Source organism: Diospyros lotus, chromosome 13, assembly GCF_014633365.1.
Source record: "Diospyros lotus cultivar Yz01 chromosome 13, ASM1463336v1, whole genome shotgun sequence".
Classification (NCBI taxonomy): domain Eukaryota; kingdom Viridiplantae; phylum Streptophyta; class Magnoliopsida; order Ericales; family Ebenaceae; genus Diospyros; species Diospyros lotus.
This window is the reverse complement of record NC_068350.1, coordinates 2,430,462-2,450,527: the sequence shown is the minus strand read 5'-3', so window position 1 is coordinate 2,450,527 and position 20,066 is coordinate 2,430,462. Positions and strand designations below refer to the sequence as shown.

Here is a 20,066-nt window from a genome sequence, read left to right as displayed (position 1 = left end):
ATTTTGTTGGTTTTTTTGTTTGTACTTTTAAACTTATTATCAATTTAATACTTTTCGATCTTATTTTAACTATTTTATATTTTTATCTGAAAAGTATTCTAACCTTATATTGTTCATTTTAATAAAATATAACTTTAAGGTATAAGAGCTATTCTTCAATTCTGCTTTGTAATGATTTGAATTTATAAATTTAATCATAGTTAATTTAAATGTGAATTAATATAAAATTTGAACCAACTTAACTTAAAAGCCAAGTATAGGAGTTTAATTGCAAGTTTAAATACGGTAAGGGGCAAAATGAATTTAGCCGCAAGTACCGGGGGGGGGGGGGGGGGGGTACAAAATCTATTTAAATTTGCACGGCCGTGGTCAACCGGTAAAGTTCCGACACCGCGTAAGGGGATGCTGAGTGGATGTCCCACGTGGCGAGTCGACTGACACTTCACGAAAAAAGACGTATTAGAATCGCGTGGACCACTATAAGGCTGTGGTCCGAGGAGCAGCACGTAATTTCTCTTGCATTACGGCCGTTGTAGAAGGTAAACCGCGTCTCATACTTTTCATTTCCTTCGTAATGAAATGTGTATATCTGTGTATATATAATCCGTTCATAGTTTGATGTCTTTCTCTAGAACTAGAACAATCCCTTTCTTTCTGCTTCTCCTTTCTATTTCCATTTCACTCCAATGCGATAGCAGCGTAGTGGACAAGATTTATCAGCCATAGCCGACGATTGATTGATTCACTCGCCAAGCAGGGAGTTTCATCGCAATGGCCCGGGTCCGATTGGCCTCCGCCGTTGCTTTTCTTGCCTTTCTTGTTTTCCGACCTTTGATGTGCCTAGGGATTCGCTCTTTTCCGGCCGACGGTGGTGCGCCGATGGGGTCCGATGGGATTGAGAGTTTGCTCCGGTTCGCCGAAGCGCCGGAGTATCGTAACGGCGCCGAGTGTCCGGCCAGTTACGGCGGCGACTCGGTCGTTCACGTCGCGATGACGCTCGACTCAGAGTATCTCCGGGGGTCAATGGCTGCGGTGCACTCCGTGCTCCGCCACGCCTCCTGCCCGGAAAACGTCTTCTTCCATTTCGTCGCGGCGGAGTTCGATCCGGTTAGTCCTCGGGTCCTGACCCGACTGGTCCATTCCGTTTTCCCTTCTCTTAACTTCAAGGTTTACATTTTCCGGGAAGACACTGTGATTAATCTCATTTCTTCCTCGATCCGACAAGCCCTGGAGAACCCGCTGAATTACGCCCGGAACTACCTGGGCGATATACTTGATCCGAGCGTGACCCGGGTCATCTACCTAGACTCCGACGTCGTCCTCGTAGACGACATACAGAAGCTTTGGAACATTACCCTCGCCGGAAACCGGGTGATCGGCGCCCCGGAGTACTGCCACGCCAACTTCACCAAGTACTTCACCGATAGTTTCTGGTCCGACCCTGTTTTGTCCCTTGTATTCAGTTCAAGAAAGGCCTGCTACTTCAACACGGGCGTGATGGTGATGGACCTGGAGAAATGGCGGGCGGGTCATTACCGGAGCAAGATCGAGAGCTGGATGGAGCTCCAGAAGAAGCGGCGGATCTACGAGCTGGGTTCGCTGCCGCCGTTCTTGCTTGTGTTCGCCGGCGACGTGGAGGCAGTGGACCACCGGTGGAACCAGCACGGGCTCGGCGGCGACAACCGGAGCGGGAGCTGCCGGTCGCTCCACCCGGGTCCCGTGAGCTTGCTCCATTGGAGCGGGAAGGGCAAGCCCTGGGCCCGACTCGACATGAAGAACCCGTGCCCCTTGGATTATCTCTGGCAGCCGTACGATCTGTACCATCTCCGGCAGCATCACAGATTGAAGCAGCCGTTGTTATCGACTTCCTCGCATTCAAATTTGATTTGATTTGATTTTTCTTTCCATTTTCTTTCAGATATTCATTTCATGGCCGTGTACAGATTATATCTGTTCTTTTTCCTTTGATTCTTGTCCTTTCATTTACAAAATTTGTGGGTTTTGGGTGCATTTGGGAGGTGTTCCTGATTTGGAACAAATTTTGGGTGAAGAAGAGAATAACATCATGTTGTTCTGTAAATCTACTACCGATTCCAATCCATTTTTACTGATAAATGAATTGAATGGTGTCCCATTATGCTGTGCTTTGCTTTGCAAGTGTCGCCCTCTCATTGCTGATTCTCAACTCCTTAACCCTTAAGATTTAACCTTCTTCTGGCACTTTGAGTAACTCAATCATTGATTTGATGACCCCATGACAACGATTCAACATAAAAAATTAAAACTTTTGTTCACTTAATCCTTGAAATCCCAGAATTTGTTGTAATACCCATATAACCATAAGATTGATTGATTGATTGATTGGAGTAGTTTAAGCCATGGTCACCATATTAGTAAGTCATTCGTCTTAAATGTAGAAAATGTGATTAGAATATTAATTAATATGAAGTGTCCCAATCAGGAGGAGGAGGGCTTTTGCCTTTTGTTGTTGCTTCGCCTGGAAGGAGGGGCTAACCGCGTGCCTTGCAAGAATTCTATTGCTTTTCCATTGACTTGACAATTATGCATCGCTTCCCACTTGAGCTGGCAATGCCCGTAATTTTGACCCGTCAGCGTGCCATACTTCTTCCTTACCTGCTAACCTCAGCCGCCCTCGTCCCCATATTCGGGGCTATGATTTTGTGGAAATGTCATTTGTTCCCTTTTAAGTTTTAACATTCATTATTATGATAACTTATATTAATATAAAATATTAGTAAAAATATGAAACTTAAGTATTAAACATATTTTTAAATTTAATTTTATGTATTTACGTAACATTCCATCGTCTGATTGATAGTGACAATAATGCGACACCCTAACACACCTTTGAAAATAGTAGGAAAAGGCATCAGGGCCCCAAGGGTACCTAACTCTAGCAATTTTGAGAAATAAAAATATACATGGGATTGTTCAAATTTTATATAAATTTAAGTTTAAAGCCTTGAATTAACTTTGGTCTATTCGATTTTAGAATACCAAACCGACCGAATGCTCATTTCTGATCAAAGTGTAGAATTTAAAATCTAAAATATACCCAATAAGACACAATTAAATTAGAGGTAGGCCTTTCTTTCAAAATCTATATAGTGATATCGGTTTTGACAAATCAAAATATTAAGATTTATAAACTTTATTTTAACATAAATTCTAAAAAGATAAACACAAGAAAAACAAATGAGCACGCAAAATGTATTAATAAACAATGAAAATTTTTACATTGCTTGATGAGTCGAGTTTGATTAATTTTGTATGGGAATGTTTAAGTTTTGGTTCGAACCAAAAAAATCAGACCAGTTTAAAATCGAATAAGTTTCAAATTTTTTTTTTTTGTTTGAAGAAAATGATTTTCGATTCGGTCCGATCTAGTCTCCATTTTGGATCAAAAATTCAATTAAATTACTATATATAAAAATATATATATGTAAATATTATTATATTTATAGCAGTACTTATTGCTGTAAATACTAATATATATTTACTGTAATATTTTGTTGTATATTGTTAAATTATTGTTTGTATGTATATAAAAAATAAATATTGGATCAAACTAAACCGGTCCCACTCCTACATGGTCTGATTTTTCTTCTAAAATTTTTATCAATTTTAGTTTCGATTCGATCTAATTTAGGGTCAGGCCGGTCCAATCCGAACCGATTGAACAGCCCTAATTTTATAGATTTGAGGGTCTAACACAAATCCAATTCGATCAATTTATAGAAATTAGTATGGTTGTTATATATTTTTAAACAAAAATTAAAATAATATATAAAATGTTACTGCTCTGAACAAGAAGATGCGGCGAAAATCAGAAGTTCACGGGTGGGCGGTGGCGGTGTGCCTGTCGCTTCAGTATTTGTTAGTGTATGCGTAAGGGCGTGTTTGGAATCTAAATACAAAAATAGAATGCACTGGGTAATGCCCTCCCCGGAAAAGATGAAGACTTGAAAGATACAATAAGTACCCACAAAAGGATAAATTCTGAGTGATTACAATATTCATGTTAATTTGTAATAATTAAACAAACTAATTGAGTTTTGACTCGAGACTTGACATTATGATTATTTATATATTTATCTCATTTTAAAAAATAACTAATCACCATATATCACGTATTTCGTCGACCATAATATGACACATAGTCTATTCGTTCTTTTTTTACTTGAAAAAGTAATCCACATTCAAATTATAGTGTTGATAATCTTGCTTAATTGTTACTTAATAATATTGATAATCTTACTTAATTGTTATGGATTTGAGGTGATTGTCCTTGCGTAATTTTTAATATTTATATCTTCAATTATGTTAAAAAAGGTAAATCGTAAATTGGACTTTTAATTCTTGAGGATGACAAAGATCAAATTCGTAATCCACTGAATTGACACTAACATATTACTTATCCGACCACTCGACCTATGTTTTAGAAATTACTTAATTGTTAGAGACTTGTCCTATATAAAGGATGAAGTCCCAATAGATAATTATATTTTTTTGATATTATACAAATTCATTAATATTCAACTTAATTTCTTATTTAACATTATCTTGATGGTCAAAATTTATATTAAAAATAAAAATCCCTATATTATATGATCCTACTCGGACAGACATGTGAATTGAGATTTGAAATTGGGTTGCATAGAGTTGTACATGTGAATTGAGTATGGAAGGTCACATCACATCACATGGCCTTCGAGGAAGGCAATGCAGTGCAGGGGAATCAGATTCCTTGGGGGGTGATGGTTGGTTTTATTTTATTTATAAGAAAACCCTCTATTCTAATATTTTTTTTGGTTATATTTTTAAGATATTTATAAAGTTTGCAGCGTTTGAAATGTCTTGCGGCGGCGGCGGCGGCCCCCAACCTTCCAAGCAAGGCAAAGATTCTTCTGGAAGGATGCCCCTCCTCATGCCTACACCCACCCTTTGCCTGGATTTTTTCTTTTTTAAATTTGCAATGGAAAGGTCGTTTTTAGTGCATAATATTTTCGTTTGTTATGAGTTCCGACAAGGATATTTTAATTATAAAAGTATTATTATTATTTAAATATAATAATAAATTTATAATTATAAAAGAGTATTTGTTTTGAGATTTTGTTTTTTGAAAGACTTATAAAACAAAAATAATTAGGGACACGGGTGTCCTTGTGCAGACCTTTGATACTTCAATTTGTCTCTTATTTTAGATAAAAAAATATATTAAAATAATAAAAATATAGTTTGAATAGAATTTCTTTTATAGAGATTAAAATTAGGGGCACGGGATACTTAAATTTGTCTCTCAAAATCATTTATTTTGAATATTTAAGTAAAGATGTATGAATTTTGCCCAATTAATTTTTGGGAATAGATAATTTTTTATCTGATGTATTTTTTGGATAAATTTATATGCGAACACAATCTATACATATTTAAAACTAAATATTTAATATAATTCATATAAAACTTGACTTCTAACGTTACTATTTCTACCGGCCGATAATTTTACACATTCTTGTAGCTTAGAGGACTTGGTCTTCTAGAGACCACGTCCGAAGAGCCCGAGGGACTCTGGAAAGGTCTCCTGGTGGCTTGCTGCTACCTACCCAGGAAAAGTTCTGGGACTGGGTAAGAATGATCTCATTCCCAATTCACAACAAAATTACATAAACTAAAATGACCTCTCAACTTGTTTGGATCCAGGGAAAATGAACAACAGACCAGTGAGAAAAAAAGCCATTCTCCACGAAATCTATGCCTCTAAATCAAACAAATAGCTCCGATTATTATAGTAAGAGGTCACTGTGAAGTTAGGTTCAATTGTTAAGACGAATCACACATTGGTAACAATGAGGAAAAATTACACTTAGAATCTTTAAGATTAGCATAAATATAAAAGATATATCAAAAGTTACCCATTATTCAAATTTTAGATCAAACCATTCGTAACTTAGATATACATTAAGTGGAGTATACAGACTTTCTTAAAGGGAAATTAGTATAATATTCAAAATGTGAGGATCGACGCTGCAATTTTAAAACGTTTCGAGTGTAATTTACTGAAATAATGAATTGGGTCCAAATCCATGAGCAATCGATCACCCGCCAAGGTTCTTCCGGATTCGGGCAAGCTCTTGACCCGTAATCTGAAAAGCCCTCTCCACGACCTCGTCGGGAATGGCCGGCTTCGTCGCAAAAGTGGCCAGTGACACCAGCTGCGCGCCGGGGTTCTGGCTGTTCAGCCCGGCCACGGCCACCGCCGGGGTCATCGCGTCGACGTTGTACAGAAAATGGACCAGTCCTTTCGGAAAAACGAACGAGTCGCCGGCGCGCAATTGCTGGGTGAAGAGATGGTTGGTAGTGTTGATGAAGCCGACCAGAATGGAGCCCTGGATGCAGATGGTGACCTCGGAGGCGCGAGGGTGGGCGTGCGGCGGCACGATGCCTCTGGCGGCGAAGTCGACCCGGGCCATGGCCAGGCCCTGGGTGTTGAGACCCGGCAGGTTCCGGGTGGTGGTGAGGCTCACGTTGGACCCGACTTGGTTGGCGGTGTTACCCCGCATGGCTAGCGCCGAAGTTGCGAAGTGGGAGGGCGTCGCCATTGCCGGGTTAATGCAGGGAGCGCCATTAATAAACAGATCTCGACCTTGTGGGCTCGTGGTGTCTGCAACGCAGTAGTCCTGGAGTGGGTCTGGGTCGGGTTTGACCCGGACCTGCAGGAGACCCAGGCAGAGGAAGAAGATGAGCCAGAGAGAACCACCGGTTTCCATGGCAGGCAAGGATTAGAGATCAGTGGGCTGAACTTACAAGTTCTATACAGAACAACAGACTCATTAAAAAGTCTTGAAAAGAAGTTTCCATTAGTAGCCTCTGATGGAAGTTGAAGATGATGATTGATTGGTGGAGTAGCTTAAGAGCATTGGAGGGTTAAGAAACAAGGCAAGCTAAAAGCTACATCCTATTCGGGCCCAAATGTGATTGATTCTTTTAGATTTCGGGTCGAGTTATTTCAATTCATTGGTTCTTAACAACTCGGAAAATCTAATATATTATCATGAAATATAAGTTTAGAAAATATATAAATGTAAGAGGGACTTCTAAAGATAAAATACATGAGATATAATTAAAATGAAGAATGCCAACAAATGCTTCATCTCAAGATAGTAGATGGAACAAAAGTAGTACAAAAGAAAATATAGTGAGAAGCATTTAAATATGATAATAGTTATAAATATTTTGCAAAAATTAAGAACATAGATAGAAGTAATTGGTGAGTTGCCTTTAGAGTATAAGTCGGATAGTAAAAGGGTAAGTGATATGTCGGTGTAATATGATGGATCGTGAGTTCGATTTCTCTCTTATGTAAGAGTCAAAAACTCAACATGCAATTTATTTCTCTTTGTATAATCGAGGGCATGAGCACAGGAGACTGCACAAAGATGATCATCCCAAATATTTGATGAGTTACAATAGATAAAATAATCACAAAAGGGTACATTTTAACCATATTTTTAATTTTAAATCAAGTTTTTAAGTTTTGATGTTTTTGACCAACTTATTATTTGGTTTGAATAATGGATTCATTACTTAAATTACACATTTGTACATATATTTTTTAGTTAATTTAATTATTATATTTTAAATTTTTATTATTTCAATTACACTTATATATTTTTAATTTTTAGTCAATTTAATTATTATACTTTGACGTGTAAAAAGTGATTTTAATTTTTTTATAAATCAAAATACATGAATTAAATTAATTAAAAAATATAAGTACATGAGTGTAATCGAAAAGACAAAAAATTTGAATTAACGTAAAAATAAAAATAAAAATATATGAGTTAAATTAATTAAGAAAATAAAAATTTAAAGGTATAATTAAAATAAGTAAAAGTTCAAATGATTATCCAAAAAAAAAATGTAAAAATATGTAATCATTTTTCTTTATCAATAATGCCCATTCATGACATATAAGTTTAAATAAATGGTTTGAAAAATGACTTGTCACCTCATATTTCAAAAAAATCATTTTAGTTGGTGACGGAACGGTATTGAAGCTACATAATAAGTTGATGTGACTATTAAAAAAAATAAAAACACAATTAGTTGAATAAAAAAAACTTTATTAGATAAATTATCCTGAAATAAGAAAATATGTGACCATAAATGAATAAAGATATTCTAGAAAAGTAGCAATGGGCGTGACTTGTGAACGATTTTCAATTGGAACAAAATTGGGCCCATGTAATGTAATGTTATGTAAAAGGCGTGGGTTTGTTCGTGGCCTTAAAAGACACTCCACCAGGCACCAGACGATGCTTCGTCTGTCTGGCCCATGGGCCATGGCGGGTTCTATATCAGACCGCACTCGACTCGGTGTCCAGATCAATGAAGAGAACGCCAAATGCGATGCCGTTTGATTCCATCGCAACTCCACACGACGCCGCTCTGAGGTTCCCGCTTGGCTTCGGCTCCACATCTAATGCTCTCTCTCTCTCTCTCTCTCTCTACAGTGTCGTACATCTGTCAGCGGCGGGCCTCACTTTCGAAGGACTTTCATGGCCGATCTGATCACTATCTTCTGCTCCATGAAGACAAAAGCTTCGGGGAACAAATTAGTACATAAAATAATAATAGTATAATACTCGGTGGTTATTTAATGTTAATGCAATGGCTTTTAGTTTAAGATTGTGCGGCAGGGGTCTAGGGGTTGTTGGATCCCCATGTTTCAGTCGACTAATCCCTGACTCAGTGTTTCATCCGTTCTAAATAAATCTATCGTCTACGCAGAACAAGGCAGAAACGTTTTTTCTTTTACTTTCTTTTTGCCATGTCTGGCTAGAAGCATTATTAGCAGTAAAAAGATGAAGCGCCTCTTGGATTCTGTAAGAATCATTTGATGCTTTTTTGGTGTTTCTTTGTCTTCATCACAGTGTTGTTTTCTTTTGATGGAGTTTCTAGAAGTACCGTGGACTGGCAAAGACCTTCATGCTGTAAAAAAAGGGAGGGAAACTTGAGAAGATAATTGAAAGAAAGGACAAGAGAGGGGACACAGCACATGCTTATTTTTTCGTTGCTTCCATTGTTTTGGTTTTCTTTTTGTCTTCATGGTGATCTGCTTGCTTATCCTTGGTCTTTTAGTCTGGTTTCAGGCTGTGGTTTGAAACGATGCATATCTTTATGGTGGCTGCATGATAATTCAACCTGGAGGTTGGGATTTGACAGAATTAATGGGTGAATCAATGGTAGAAGCTTTGAATGTGGAAAATAAGGTATTCCGACTGACCCAGCTGTTTAAATTTCTTTCCAATTATTGTTCAAAATTGCCTTCCTCTTAATATTTTTTGATTGATTCCAATCCATGATTGCAATGCCCGTGTACTTCTCTGTGTTTTTGTGAGTTGTTCCTCTCTTTCCTGCTTCGCAAAATGCATTAAGATGTGGGGTTTTGGGTTTGTATTAAAGCAGATGAATGCATCTTGTCCTACACTGGAAGTATCAGTTTCGTTTGGTAGGTTTGAAAATGATTCGCTTTCTTGGGAGAAATGGTCGACTTTTTCCCCAAATAAGTACTTGGAAGAAGTTGAGAAGTGTTCAACTCCTGGATCAGTTGCTCAGAAAGCGGCCTACTTTGAAGCCCATTACAGGAAAATGGCTGCTCGGAAGGCTGAACAGCTGGAACAAGAGATGCAAATGGAAACTAATCATTTGATGAAAGATGATCTAACTGGCGAAGATCATGCTGGAAGCACTTCTGAGAAGCTCAGTACTGGCCATGTTCAGAACTCTACTGGAGAAGTTGAGAAAGTCACTAATATAGCAACGGCTGTAAGTAGCAGCCACTCTGATGAATTCAGTGATAAAGCAGCAGAGGTTGTTGAGTGTCTAATGTCAGCAGATGGTGAAGGTAAGGAAGAAATATATGGTTTACCAGAAGGCTGTGAAATAAATAAATCAGAAGAAGCTGTTTCTGAAACAGAGACTCATCTAAATGTATGTGACGAGAAAGTAGAATTGGCGCGTCGATTGATCCATGATGACGCTCCTACAAATGGATTCCAGGACAAGGTAGAACCCCCAATTAGCTTGGAGAAGGAGACGGGAAATCTTCTGGGAAACAAAACAGGGAAAGTGAAATTGGATCCACTGAACAAATCTCAAAAGGTGAAATTATTAAATTTTCCAACAAATAGTTGTTTTAAGTTAAATTTATGTCTGACTTTCTTAAATAATTGTTCAGATGATCCCCTCAAGAAGGGAGAACAGCTTGGCAGGAATAAAGAAGAAACCGGCATCCTCTTTACCCAAAATATCTCCTGAAATTTCCACCCCAAAAACTTCAAAAAAAATGCCTGCCTCCACTCTGATGTCTGCTTCTCGACCCTCAACAAAGAAGGCAAGCAGTCCATTATTACCAAGGAAAACAAATCCTTCTACACGAGAGAGCAGGAAACCTGCTCCTTCATCCCTGCACATGTCTCTGAATTTGAGTTCTCCAAACTTGGATTCAACTTCTTTTGCAACTAGGAAGTCTCTAATTATGGAAAAAATGGGGGATAAGGACATAGTTAAGAGAGCGTTTAAGACATTTCAGAACAATTTCAGCCAAGTAAGAGCTTCTGGTGGGGAGAAATCTTCTGGAAAAAACGAGGTTGGTTATTATGGGATGCTTATTACTTGTTAGTATAATATTTACCTGCTTTTAAATATATTGTCAGGCCATTGAAGCGCTTTCAATCTTTTCCATTTGTGGACTTTCATATCCACCTCTTTGGGCAGGTTCAAACTATGAGGCCAGAACAAAAGCTGCCCACTTCTTTGACTTTCCAGAAACAGAATGACGGGTAAGAATATGATCTCTGTATCTGTTTGCATTTTGGTGATTTCACATTGATAATATGATCCTCCAAAAGTGCAAGTTTTTCCCATTCTGTATTGCCTGGTTGATTTTTTTGATCTTTAGATATGAAGTATTGGATTTATTTGTAGAATAAGCAAAGCAACAGAGAAGATGGATTCTAAAAGGGCTCAATTGGGAAAAAGCTGGAACCCTACTTCAGCCAGGTATGTCATTGGGTTTTTTGTTTGGATGGTCCACAGGTATCATTCTGTTAGAAAATACATTTATCTTTCTGGGGTTCACCAAGCAAGTTCCTCCCAGGCTCTTAACAGTTTTTTGTTTTTTTTGTACACATCAATCCTATTTCTGACTGTCTAATTTTTTCTTGAACCTTAAGTAAGGTTCTTCTTGTACATAACCAAACTATCATCATTATAATTGAGGCCTTGGGTGTACAAGTAGAAGACCACCAAGTCACGGCAGCATAGGTTGGAGATCCAACTTAATAAAAGGGATTGGGAAGATTGAAGTGATGATCAAGGCTATGAGGAGTGCTAATGGCTACTGAAGCAAGGTTTAAGCTAATGGCTTAGAGGCCCTTAATCACCATCATTCTTAGAGGTAAGTGGGAATTAGTGTGAGCTCCTCCTTGGCAAAGCCTATTAGTTGGTTGAAATTATCAACAAGAAAAATCTGTCAATCCCCTGGACTCCATACAAGTTTTGGTCAGGGTGATAAACAATTAAATTATTGTAGAGAGGAAACTAGGAGAGGGTTGGGAGGACTCCTAGATTGGGTTCCATAACTCATAAACCAAGTAGTTGATTGGGTGTTGTTGAAGGAAAAGTAAGGAAATGTGGCAATCTCGAGCTAGGTGTGGGTGGTACTCATGTTAGCTTGGCTAAAGTCAAATGAACCTAGGGATTGAAATGCTCATCACTGAATTCCAGGATTCTCATGAGGCCTAGGTACCTCTAGATGGTGTTTTTTCTCCATGTGGCTGACTTATTGGAGAAACTTCTAGTTTGTACATTGCTGAAAAAATGTTCAGTAGTGCCGGGGATGTTAAAGCTAGCATGCAGTTTGGAGATAGGGAAAGTTGGGCTATCTTCACAGTTCTGCTTGTTTCCCTCTTTGGAGCTTCCTCATCCTCAAGGCATAGAATTTTGTGCCATATAAAACTGTGTGGTTATGTGGTGGCTCGACAGTGACAGAAGCCTACCTATTTTGCTCATATCTTTGAGCTGTTTGAGAAAAACTGGAAAAGTGGAATGCTTGTGATAAACAATGTGAATACAGTTATTTGGAAATCTAAGGTTCCTTTTATGGTCAGGACTTTTTGTTCAGACTGCAACTCTTTATAATGATCAAACAAATGATTTATTTCAGAGGAGGAGACCTTGGCCTTTGGGTCTATGTACTAACTGTGTTTGATATCCTTTGCAATGAGGGGTGAAGCCCTTATATAGGGATCTTACTCTTGGATGGTAAGCTCAAGAATTCTGAGGTGAAAGTGACACGAGGATAGTCATTGTCATTCCTTTTGGCTAACAAATTGGCTACAAAATTGATATGCTATCTTGTTCGAACCTTCAACCTTCCTTGTCGATGCCAGGTGGCACCTCCAAATATTGCAAGGAGGATAGTGTGCATTTGTCCGATTCAATGTTGCATTTTGGATAAAATGTCTTTGTCATCTAGTGACTCTTCCTCTCACCGATTGGCTTGGGCATGGACCCTCACCTCTTCAAGATAAAAAGGAGGGGGCTATTGCCTTGACAGAGCCTTTGATTGTAATCTTTGCTGATGGCGCTGTACAGTCTGGATCCAGGCAGGCGAGGAGCTTGTCATGGATCTGACTGAGGCTATGGCACCAAGTGAATTTCCTTGGCCAAGCAAAAAGAGAGGCTTGAGTTTAGGAGGGCAAATGCCCTGTGAGTCACCTCTAGAGGTTGGTTTGTGGCACTCCCTTAGAACAAATGTCTCAAATGGCTTGGCATTCACATTGAGGTCAAGGTGTCAATGTATGGAGAATTGTTGCTCCACATGGAGCCTTCAGATTCTCACCTGGTTGTAAATGCAATATGCATTCACAACCAGAAGCAACTGCAGGAGATGGCATTGTTTTTATATATGTATAAATTTTCATCTAGCTTCATATCAAAAGTTTGTGTTAATACTTGTCTATCTGTATAACATCAATTTAGATGTAAATTGACTAAGCTAATTTGGAAGTGCTTTAAGTTCTGACAGCTCAATCTTATTGGTTTACCTGGAACAGGTCATTGAAAGGAGCTGATATGGATCAAAAGCACTCAAAACCTGCCCTATCTTTTGTCTTTAGAAGTGATGACCGAGCTGAGAAATGCAAAGAGGCACATGTTCACCTCCCGTCCTCCCCTGCTGCTATGATCTTTTAACTTGAATATATGTGACTTTGACAAACCATGCGTGTAAGAGCTTCTTTTTTTTTTTTCATCCATGACAGATTCTCAAGAATGCGGAGGAAAAACCATATGCAAAAGGGACAGACCAAGCACGCCATTCTTCAAAGGTAAACTTATGGTCAGTTTGAGAATGTTTGCCTGAAACCCCATTCATTTACTGGATCCCAACACCTTATACTCGACTCAGGAAGAAAACAAGGCTGAGATCAAAAAGCGAAGTCAGAATATCAAATCCAAAGCCACCCCTATGCCAGGTGTATCTCAGGGCCATTTAGTATCAAAAGGACCTGCGGATAAGGTATGTCTTAACAATAATTTGTTTTTACCATGAATGGGAAACTCTTTTGAGAATGGAGGTTGAGTAAAGAATGATCTATCCCTTTGAGAGTTGTATCCTTGTGTAGAAATTTATAGTGTAATTGAAGATTTCTGGCTCCTACCAAGCAAGGAGTCATCAGGAAGACACATTGACTTCGCAGTTAAAAACAATATTCCAGCTTTTTCCTATCAATATCTTCTTCCAAATGATGTAGAGAAATAGTGGGCCCCCAGAAGCTACATATCCTTCACTGTTAAGTTCTATTGTTTCTTGATAGTTGCTTTGAGAGATAATGAGAAAGAAGCAGCCAGCTCTCTGTGGATCTGAAAAATTGCTAGTGCCATAGAAGTTATTGCTGATGGTGATTGGGGGCTGGATGAGGCCATACGTAGTCTGTTAAGTGACTACTCAAATGTATGTTGTTGAGGTTGGTTGGACATTGGAATACTCTTTTGTCCATTTTGGAGTCTTGCTCTTCTTCACAGGTTCAGCAAACATTGGCTTGTTGATAGTGATTTTAGGTGGGGGTCCTTGCTGCAACCTTTTAGCTGTCTCTAGAGCTGTGCTTAAATGAATGGCTGGCTAGAATTCATGTAGCCAACCCCACGTAGTAAGATCTTGATATGTTGTTTGTGATTTCTGTCCTCTAGCAACTATGAGAATCTTACAGAAAGGAGATGCATTGTTGAATTTGGCAGACTCCTGTAAGAAAATTGCTCCTTTATCTGCTATACACCATCATTTTAGAACAAATTCATCATTATAAACAGGGTCCTTGTTGGAATTGTCGGACATGGCCACGTGTGAGTGGAAGCTCACCGTTGCTCTGTCTCATGACCTCGTTACAATAATAGTCAGTTTAGCAGTCACTCATTTTCTATGTTGTAGTTATTTGGAATATTACTTTATAAACCCAAAATGCTATGAAAGAAACTAGGCTTGTCAATTGTCATGGATGCCAAAGATCTCCACAAGGCTTTTATAGCCCATGTTTGGAACTATGATTTCTCAAGGGAAAATAAAATAAAATCACTTGCATCTATTATTTTTCATTTTTCATCAGCTCTTATTATTTTGTCCTCTTTTCTTATATTAAACATGGGCATATTCTGTGTTCTAAAATGCAGGAGGAAGCCAAGAACAATCGCCATCGTCAATCAGAATTTAGCAGGTGAAAATTAAAATACAGTAAATTACCCAGGGTAAATGAATTTGTGAACCTGATTGGAATATGGGAGCAGAGCAAGCTTTAGAGAATAAATATACAGTTAAGGCACATGTAAAGAAGAAATTGCTTCATTAAGGAGCCATCCCATCTCCATGGAGGCACTATCTATGCTTGCTGATGACAAGAAAAAGGTTGAGGTTCTTTGCCATTCTTCCTCTGAATTAAAATGTTGTGTAGGAAAGGAAATGTTAGAATACATCATATAGACGTGATCAGTCCATCTTATTAAGAACATGAAGTGCTGTAATTTACATTGATATATCTATGTCTATATATATATATATATAAATATATTTGTGTTATTAGCTCTAAAGGTTGTGTGGTGATCCATCATTTTGTACGGACGTCCTGCTCATTCTTGTATAGTTGACCAATCCTTGCAACACTAAACTTTGATTACATACATAAACTTGTGTTTGCAATCCATAATCAAGCGTTAAATTGATTCGAAAATATTTATTTTTTTTATAATTTATTATTTTTTTTATATTATATCAAAATATATGAGTTAAATTAACTTAAAATATATATATAAAAATATAATTAAAACACCAAAAATCTTGAATTGCTATATGAAAAAAATTAAGAGTATAAAGATTAAATTGACTAAAAAATGTAAATACAAGAATGTAATCGAAATAACGAAAATTTTGAATTATCATATAAAAAAAAAGTTAAAGTATAAGGGTTAAATTGAATCGAAAATATAAATTTATTAGTGAAAAATTTGAAGTATAAAAATAAAAAGATGAATTTAACCTTTTATATTCAGCTTTATTCCTTGCAATGAAATTATTTATACAATTCAAACTTGTGATCTTTTAATCGCAAGTGCAAACTTAAGAAAATCAATGCCTTTTCATGATTTCGAAATCAGCATTGCTAGTTGTTTTTGCTGCTTGGGTTACATCGCTGAAAGCATAATTACTGAAGTATAATTGAGAAGATTAGGTGAGTTGGTGCAGGTCGTATCCTATATGGCTCTACATCACCTCCTACTGTATGAGGGTGAGACCATTTCAAACATTTGTTTAATTTGGTTTTTTTTTTTTTGGTCTTTTTGGTTGCACCCAACGCCAGCTAAAAGTATGAGTTGTGAACTTGAAGACAGAAGGGATTTGGTGTCAAAACGGACAAGGAGAGTGCTATGAGTTGCTGTCTTCATCACTGTTAAGAAACAAGAGGTGTCTTATTCCCAAAGCTTCCAACTAATGCCTAGAATTTATGATACAAGTTTTGATAATTTTCTTTTCTTTTTTTATAAATACAAATTTCATTATACAAAAAATTACAAAAAAAGGTATAACTATCTCTTAGGGCATATTCCGAACATGACAATGAAAGCAAACCTTATAGAGATAAAAAACTAGTAAAAGAAAAAATTTGATCTAAATAAAACAAAAAGAAATTATATATAATAATAATAATAATATACAAGAGTAAATGAAAGTCTTCTATACAATAGTTTTACATTGCTTCTTTGAATTTGGCAGCTTGAGATTTGATTACAAATAGAAGAAAGGCCTTTAAAACTAGAAATATTGACAAATTACTCGTATAAGCAAAGTTCAAATTTATTTTTAACGAAGACTCCATTTGTTGGTGTGAAATATCTTATATTGAAAAATAATTTTCATATGAACTAAATTGCTTGAGTTTCTTCCAAGAAAAAAAGGAGCAAATTAAATTGAACTGCCAGAATGATGCAGAGAGAGTTGTGAATTCCCAGGATTCATTCGTTCTATGCTTTGCTCTGATGATTGTAAACCACTTAATATTATCCAAAATCCAAAGCAATAGAAGAAGAAGAAGAAGAAGAAGAAACCCAGATTTCTGCATTTGTAGTGAACATGAAACAACTGGTAAATTCAGACCTCCTTTCCCTTTCTACTATTGACATGTTTCAATGGGCATGAAAAGCAAAAAAATTCGAGTTGACGGAAGCAATGAAATACCAACAACACAGTTTGAAAAGAATCAACATATCTATAACAACTCATTCTATATATGTTTCTGTACCTGGGAATACTATATTCATCTAATCTATGTACAACCCTCTGCTGCAAAGAGTTGATTTCCTTTAGCTATGATCATCGTCATCGTCGTCGGATTCGCTGGAACTGCTCTTTGACCGGTCTGACATGAAATTCGATGGCAGAACCGGGAACTTCACTGAAGGCCTAGTTGCCGGGGATGGTGGAGAAGACGATCCAACCCCGGTTGTCGAGGTTTTCCTCTTCTGCAGATTCCTAGAAACGTTGACACACACCTGATCAACCATGCCCAAGAAATCTCTAACTATGACAAATAGCTGAAGTGGGTGCTTCCCCAAATCCTTGGAAGCCCCTGCTTGGTAGTACTCTGTTGTTCTCCTTACAAGCTGCATCACTCTTGTTTGCTCTTCTTTCGCCGCCTTTAGCTCTTCCTCTGCCGCGTCAAGGAAGCCCTTCATCTTCCTTTCGAATCCTCCTCCTTCCCCATTGCCACATTGCGTCAAAAGCTGTTCAATTTCAGCAACCCGGGCTTCCAGATCGAAGTACGTTTTCGCATACGCATCATAATCTATTGTTGCCGCCTTCTTCACATTCGAAAACTCTGCACTAAGGCCGCCTACCACTGGCAGCCCCAGCATTAGGTATTCCCTCTCTCTGTCATCTTTTGATGTTGAAATCTTAGAGTTTTGGTTGCTGCTGTTGGTTCGATTTAAGCTGCGGTTTCTATTGACAATACATCGTTTACCCTCTGCTCGAATCACTTCTTCCACTACAAAGGTGAGCAATGTGGTCTTTCCATCCGAGCTTCTAACGTCAGAGAGCTTTCTCAGTGCAGTAAGGTTGAAAGCTTGAGCATTTCCTCTGGAAGTCCCAGCATTCATCCTGTTCCCGGCCTTGAGGATGGCTTCAAGAAGTTTGATGAAAAGCCCTCTTGTCCGAAGCTCCTCGCACCCTAGCTCGAGCGTCTGCGTAGATACCTTGAGCTGTCCAACCTCTGAATCGTAGTTCGACCTAAAAAGCATGGAGTTGAAGCGAGCAAAAGCCGATGGAACGGCTCTGAGGAGGTGGAAGAGGAAGGATTCAGCATCGGCTAGCCTTGTGGCGTCCCCGGCAAACGCAAGGATCTCGGATTCTTCCTCTTTTGTGGGGGCTATTCGGGTTAGCTTCTCGACTGTGTCCTCGTTTAGTCCCTGGCCTTGAATAAGCGCATCGATGAGATCTTGGCGGGAAACGGCCAGTGACCGGAGCACAATCGCCGTGTTCTGGGACTTCCGGGCATCAAGGATGACAATCTGCGAGGGAGGCTTTGATCTCTCATTCTCTGGGCTCGACGAGTTTCTAGTAGTCCTTTGTGGGGACTTTCGGCTGGTTGCAACGTATCCAAACATCGCTTGCATAAGCTCATCATCAAACCTGCATCTCAAGCAAGAACAACGTATTAAGCTTTAATCTCATTATTATTATGTAAGATAAGGCAAGATCGTATATACAAAATGATTACCTGAAGGAACCGCCTTCAATCTTGTGCCAAACCATCGAATGATCATCAATATTTGGATTCACCTTGTCCCAGTGCAAGGGTTTAAGCTTAACCTGACCATTGCCATCGCCATTGCCACTGTTGTTGTTCGGTAAATCTTTAGGCGCCGGTGGCCGCTTTGGCGATGAAGATGAACCAGGCGGTTTAGGCGGTGGCGGTGGTGGCTTGGATGATGAAGCTGAACCAGGAGGCTTAGGCAGCGGTGGAGGTGGCGGTGGAGGAGGAGGAGGTGGTGGAATCGCCAAAACAGATGCCGGAACTGAAACTAGAGTTCCGTCTTCGACCTCCGGCCAAACCTGATGTAGCAAAGACGAAGAGTCGTCCCGGAGAAGAGGAATTTCTTGCACCGGCGGCGGCTGTGAATTCCTGCGCTTTAGACTTCGAGAAATCATCCATTTCTCTATCTCTTCGACATTGTTATGGAGAACTTCTTTACTGAGGTTGTTCTTCACGTCTTCCCCTTCGAGACTTCTCCAGTAAAGCACGTCTAAGCCGTCTTCATCGACGACGAACCCCTTGACATCTCCGTCAAATTTCTTGAACTCCCCGTGATTCACAGCCGCATCCCTGCTATAAGGATTCGGCCGGGGCCTCCTGTCACTGCGCCGGCGGGACTGCCTGTGCAGGAAAAGGAACAACAACACGGAGAGCACTAAAGTGCTCGCCGCGGTGGCGGCAACCGCCTTGACCACCGCCTGTTTGGAGGATGACTTCCCAGGAGGCGGCGGCGAAGGCAGCAGGGCCGGAGATGACGGCGGCTGTTGTGGCGGAGGCCTGCCGACTGGGGGAAGGGGATAGGGGTAGAAGGTCTGGATGTTCTGCGGAGAATTGGATTGGCAGGAAGAAGGTGGAGCGGCGGCGAGGATGACGACGACTACGAAGAAGAGGAAGAGAGCCACCCCGGAAGGCGGAGCTCCAGCGGCCATGGGAATGGTGGAATGGATTGCAATTTGCAGAGAGGTTTGAGATTGAACGAATCAGCCGTTATTTTCTGTATCTGAGGCATTACAAATACAAAGTTAGTTCTTTTAGCATTGTGTGTGCTGAAGGTTTCAACGTTGAGTAGTTAAAGTTGTTTTCTGGCTTCCAGCCTTCCCAACCTAAAATGACCATAATACCCTCCAACAATTACTAAATTCAACCACTGAGGCTGGCTGATTCCTGTGAGAGTAAGTCAAAGAGGGAAGGAGAAGACACAGTCGACTCAATTCATGACCTAAACCCAATAGTTATTTTAATGGCAAATAGCAGTTTTGGACATAAACAAGGGAGGGAAAGGAGGGAAGAGATTATGTTTGACCTAATTGAGGAGGAATTGGCTCACCTAAATGTCCCATGATGAAGTGGTTGAAACACACAACTGCTCTGCTCTCTCTCCACCATTTCAAGCTTCAACGGTAAGAATAAAAATGGTGGTTGGTTCGTGCCCTTGCCACTCTACAATCTTACCCTTTTTCCCATTTAACTATGGAATTCTAGAAATGATAACACGGTGAGTTTAGACCGAGTATTCATCTTTTACCCTTTTTTTTATTTTTGTTCTTATTAGATAATAAATACTCGTTAAACATTCGTTAAGATCGAAGATGAGCTAAATCATCTCAACCCATTTTTTTTTTTTTAATTTATATTTATCTGTGCTTCATTCAGGACAAATTTAATTAGTTATTCGTACGG

At 39.0% G+C, this 20,066-nt stretch overlaps 4 protein-coding genes across 10 annotated transcripts; 2 read left to right on the top strand and 2 right to left on the bottom strand.

Moving 5' to 3' along the window:
- The first annotated feature begins 563 nt into the window (after nt 1-563).
- LOC127787838 (probable galacturonosyltransferase-like 9) lies at nt 564-2,119 on the top strand. The gene has a single exon (XM_052315865.1). It carries the CDS (start codon nt 772-774, stop codon nt 1,888-1,890), a length of 1,119 nt encoding a protein of 372 aa, XP_052171825.1. The 5' UTR covers nt 564-771; the 3' UTR covers nt 1,891-2,119.
- A 3,731-nt stretch (nt 2,120-5,850) lies between these two features.
- On the bottom strand, nt 5,851-6,994 carry LOC127788869 (germin-like protein subfamily 1 member 1). The gene has a single exon (XM_052317522.1). It carries the CDS (start codon nt 6,786-6,788, stop codon nt 6,117-6,119), a length of 672 nt encoding a protein of 223 aa, XP_052173482.1. The 5' UTR covers nt 6,789-6,994; the 3' UTR covers nt 5,851-6,116.
- Nucleotides 6,995-8,438: 1,444 nt separating this feature from the next.
- LOC127789071 (protein WVD2-like 7) lies at nt 8,439-15,160 on the top strand. 7 transcript variants are annotated; one of them, XM_052317834.1, is made up of 11 exons: nt 8,439-8,906; nt 9,163-9,293; nt 9,487-9,928; nt 10,001-10,185; nt 10,262-10,672; nt 10,801-10,865; nt 11,011-11,085; nt 13,143-13,236; nt 13,350-13,415; nt 13,496-13,606; nt 14,755-15,160. In XM_052317834.1, the coding sequence occupies exons 2-11, from the start codon at nt 9,213-9,215 to the stop codon at nt 14,800-14,802; spliced, it is 1,578 nt and encodes a 525-aa protein (XP_052173794.1). In that variant the 5' UTR covers nt 8,439-8,906; nt 9,163-9,212; the 3' UTR covers nt 14,803-15,160. The 7 variants fall into 7 exon arrangements, with proteins under 7 accessions (XP_052173794.1, XP_052173789.1, XP_052173788.1 ...); XM_052317829.1 differs by having other exon boundaries at nt 8,442-8,906; nt 9,174-9,293; nt 9,487-10,185; XM_052317828.1 differs by having other exon boundaries at nt 8,442-8,906; nt 9,487-10,185.
- Nucleotides 15,161-16,666: 1,506 nt separating this feature from the next.
- Nucleotides 16,667-19,438, bottom strand: LOC127787974 (formin-like protein 8). Its single transcript, XM_052316086.1, has 2 exons — nt 18,351-19,438; nt 16,667-18,262 (listed from the first exon to the last, which is right to left on the bottom strand). The coding sequence occupies exons 1-2, from the start codon at nt 19,313-19,315 to the stop codon at nt 16,936-16,938; spliced, it is 2,292 nt and encodes a 763-aa protein (XP_052172046.1). The 5' UTR covers nt 19,316-19,438; the 3' UTR covers nt 16,667-16,935.
- Between the last annotated feature and the right edge of the window lie 628 nt (nt 19,439-20,066).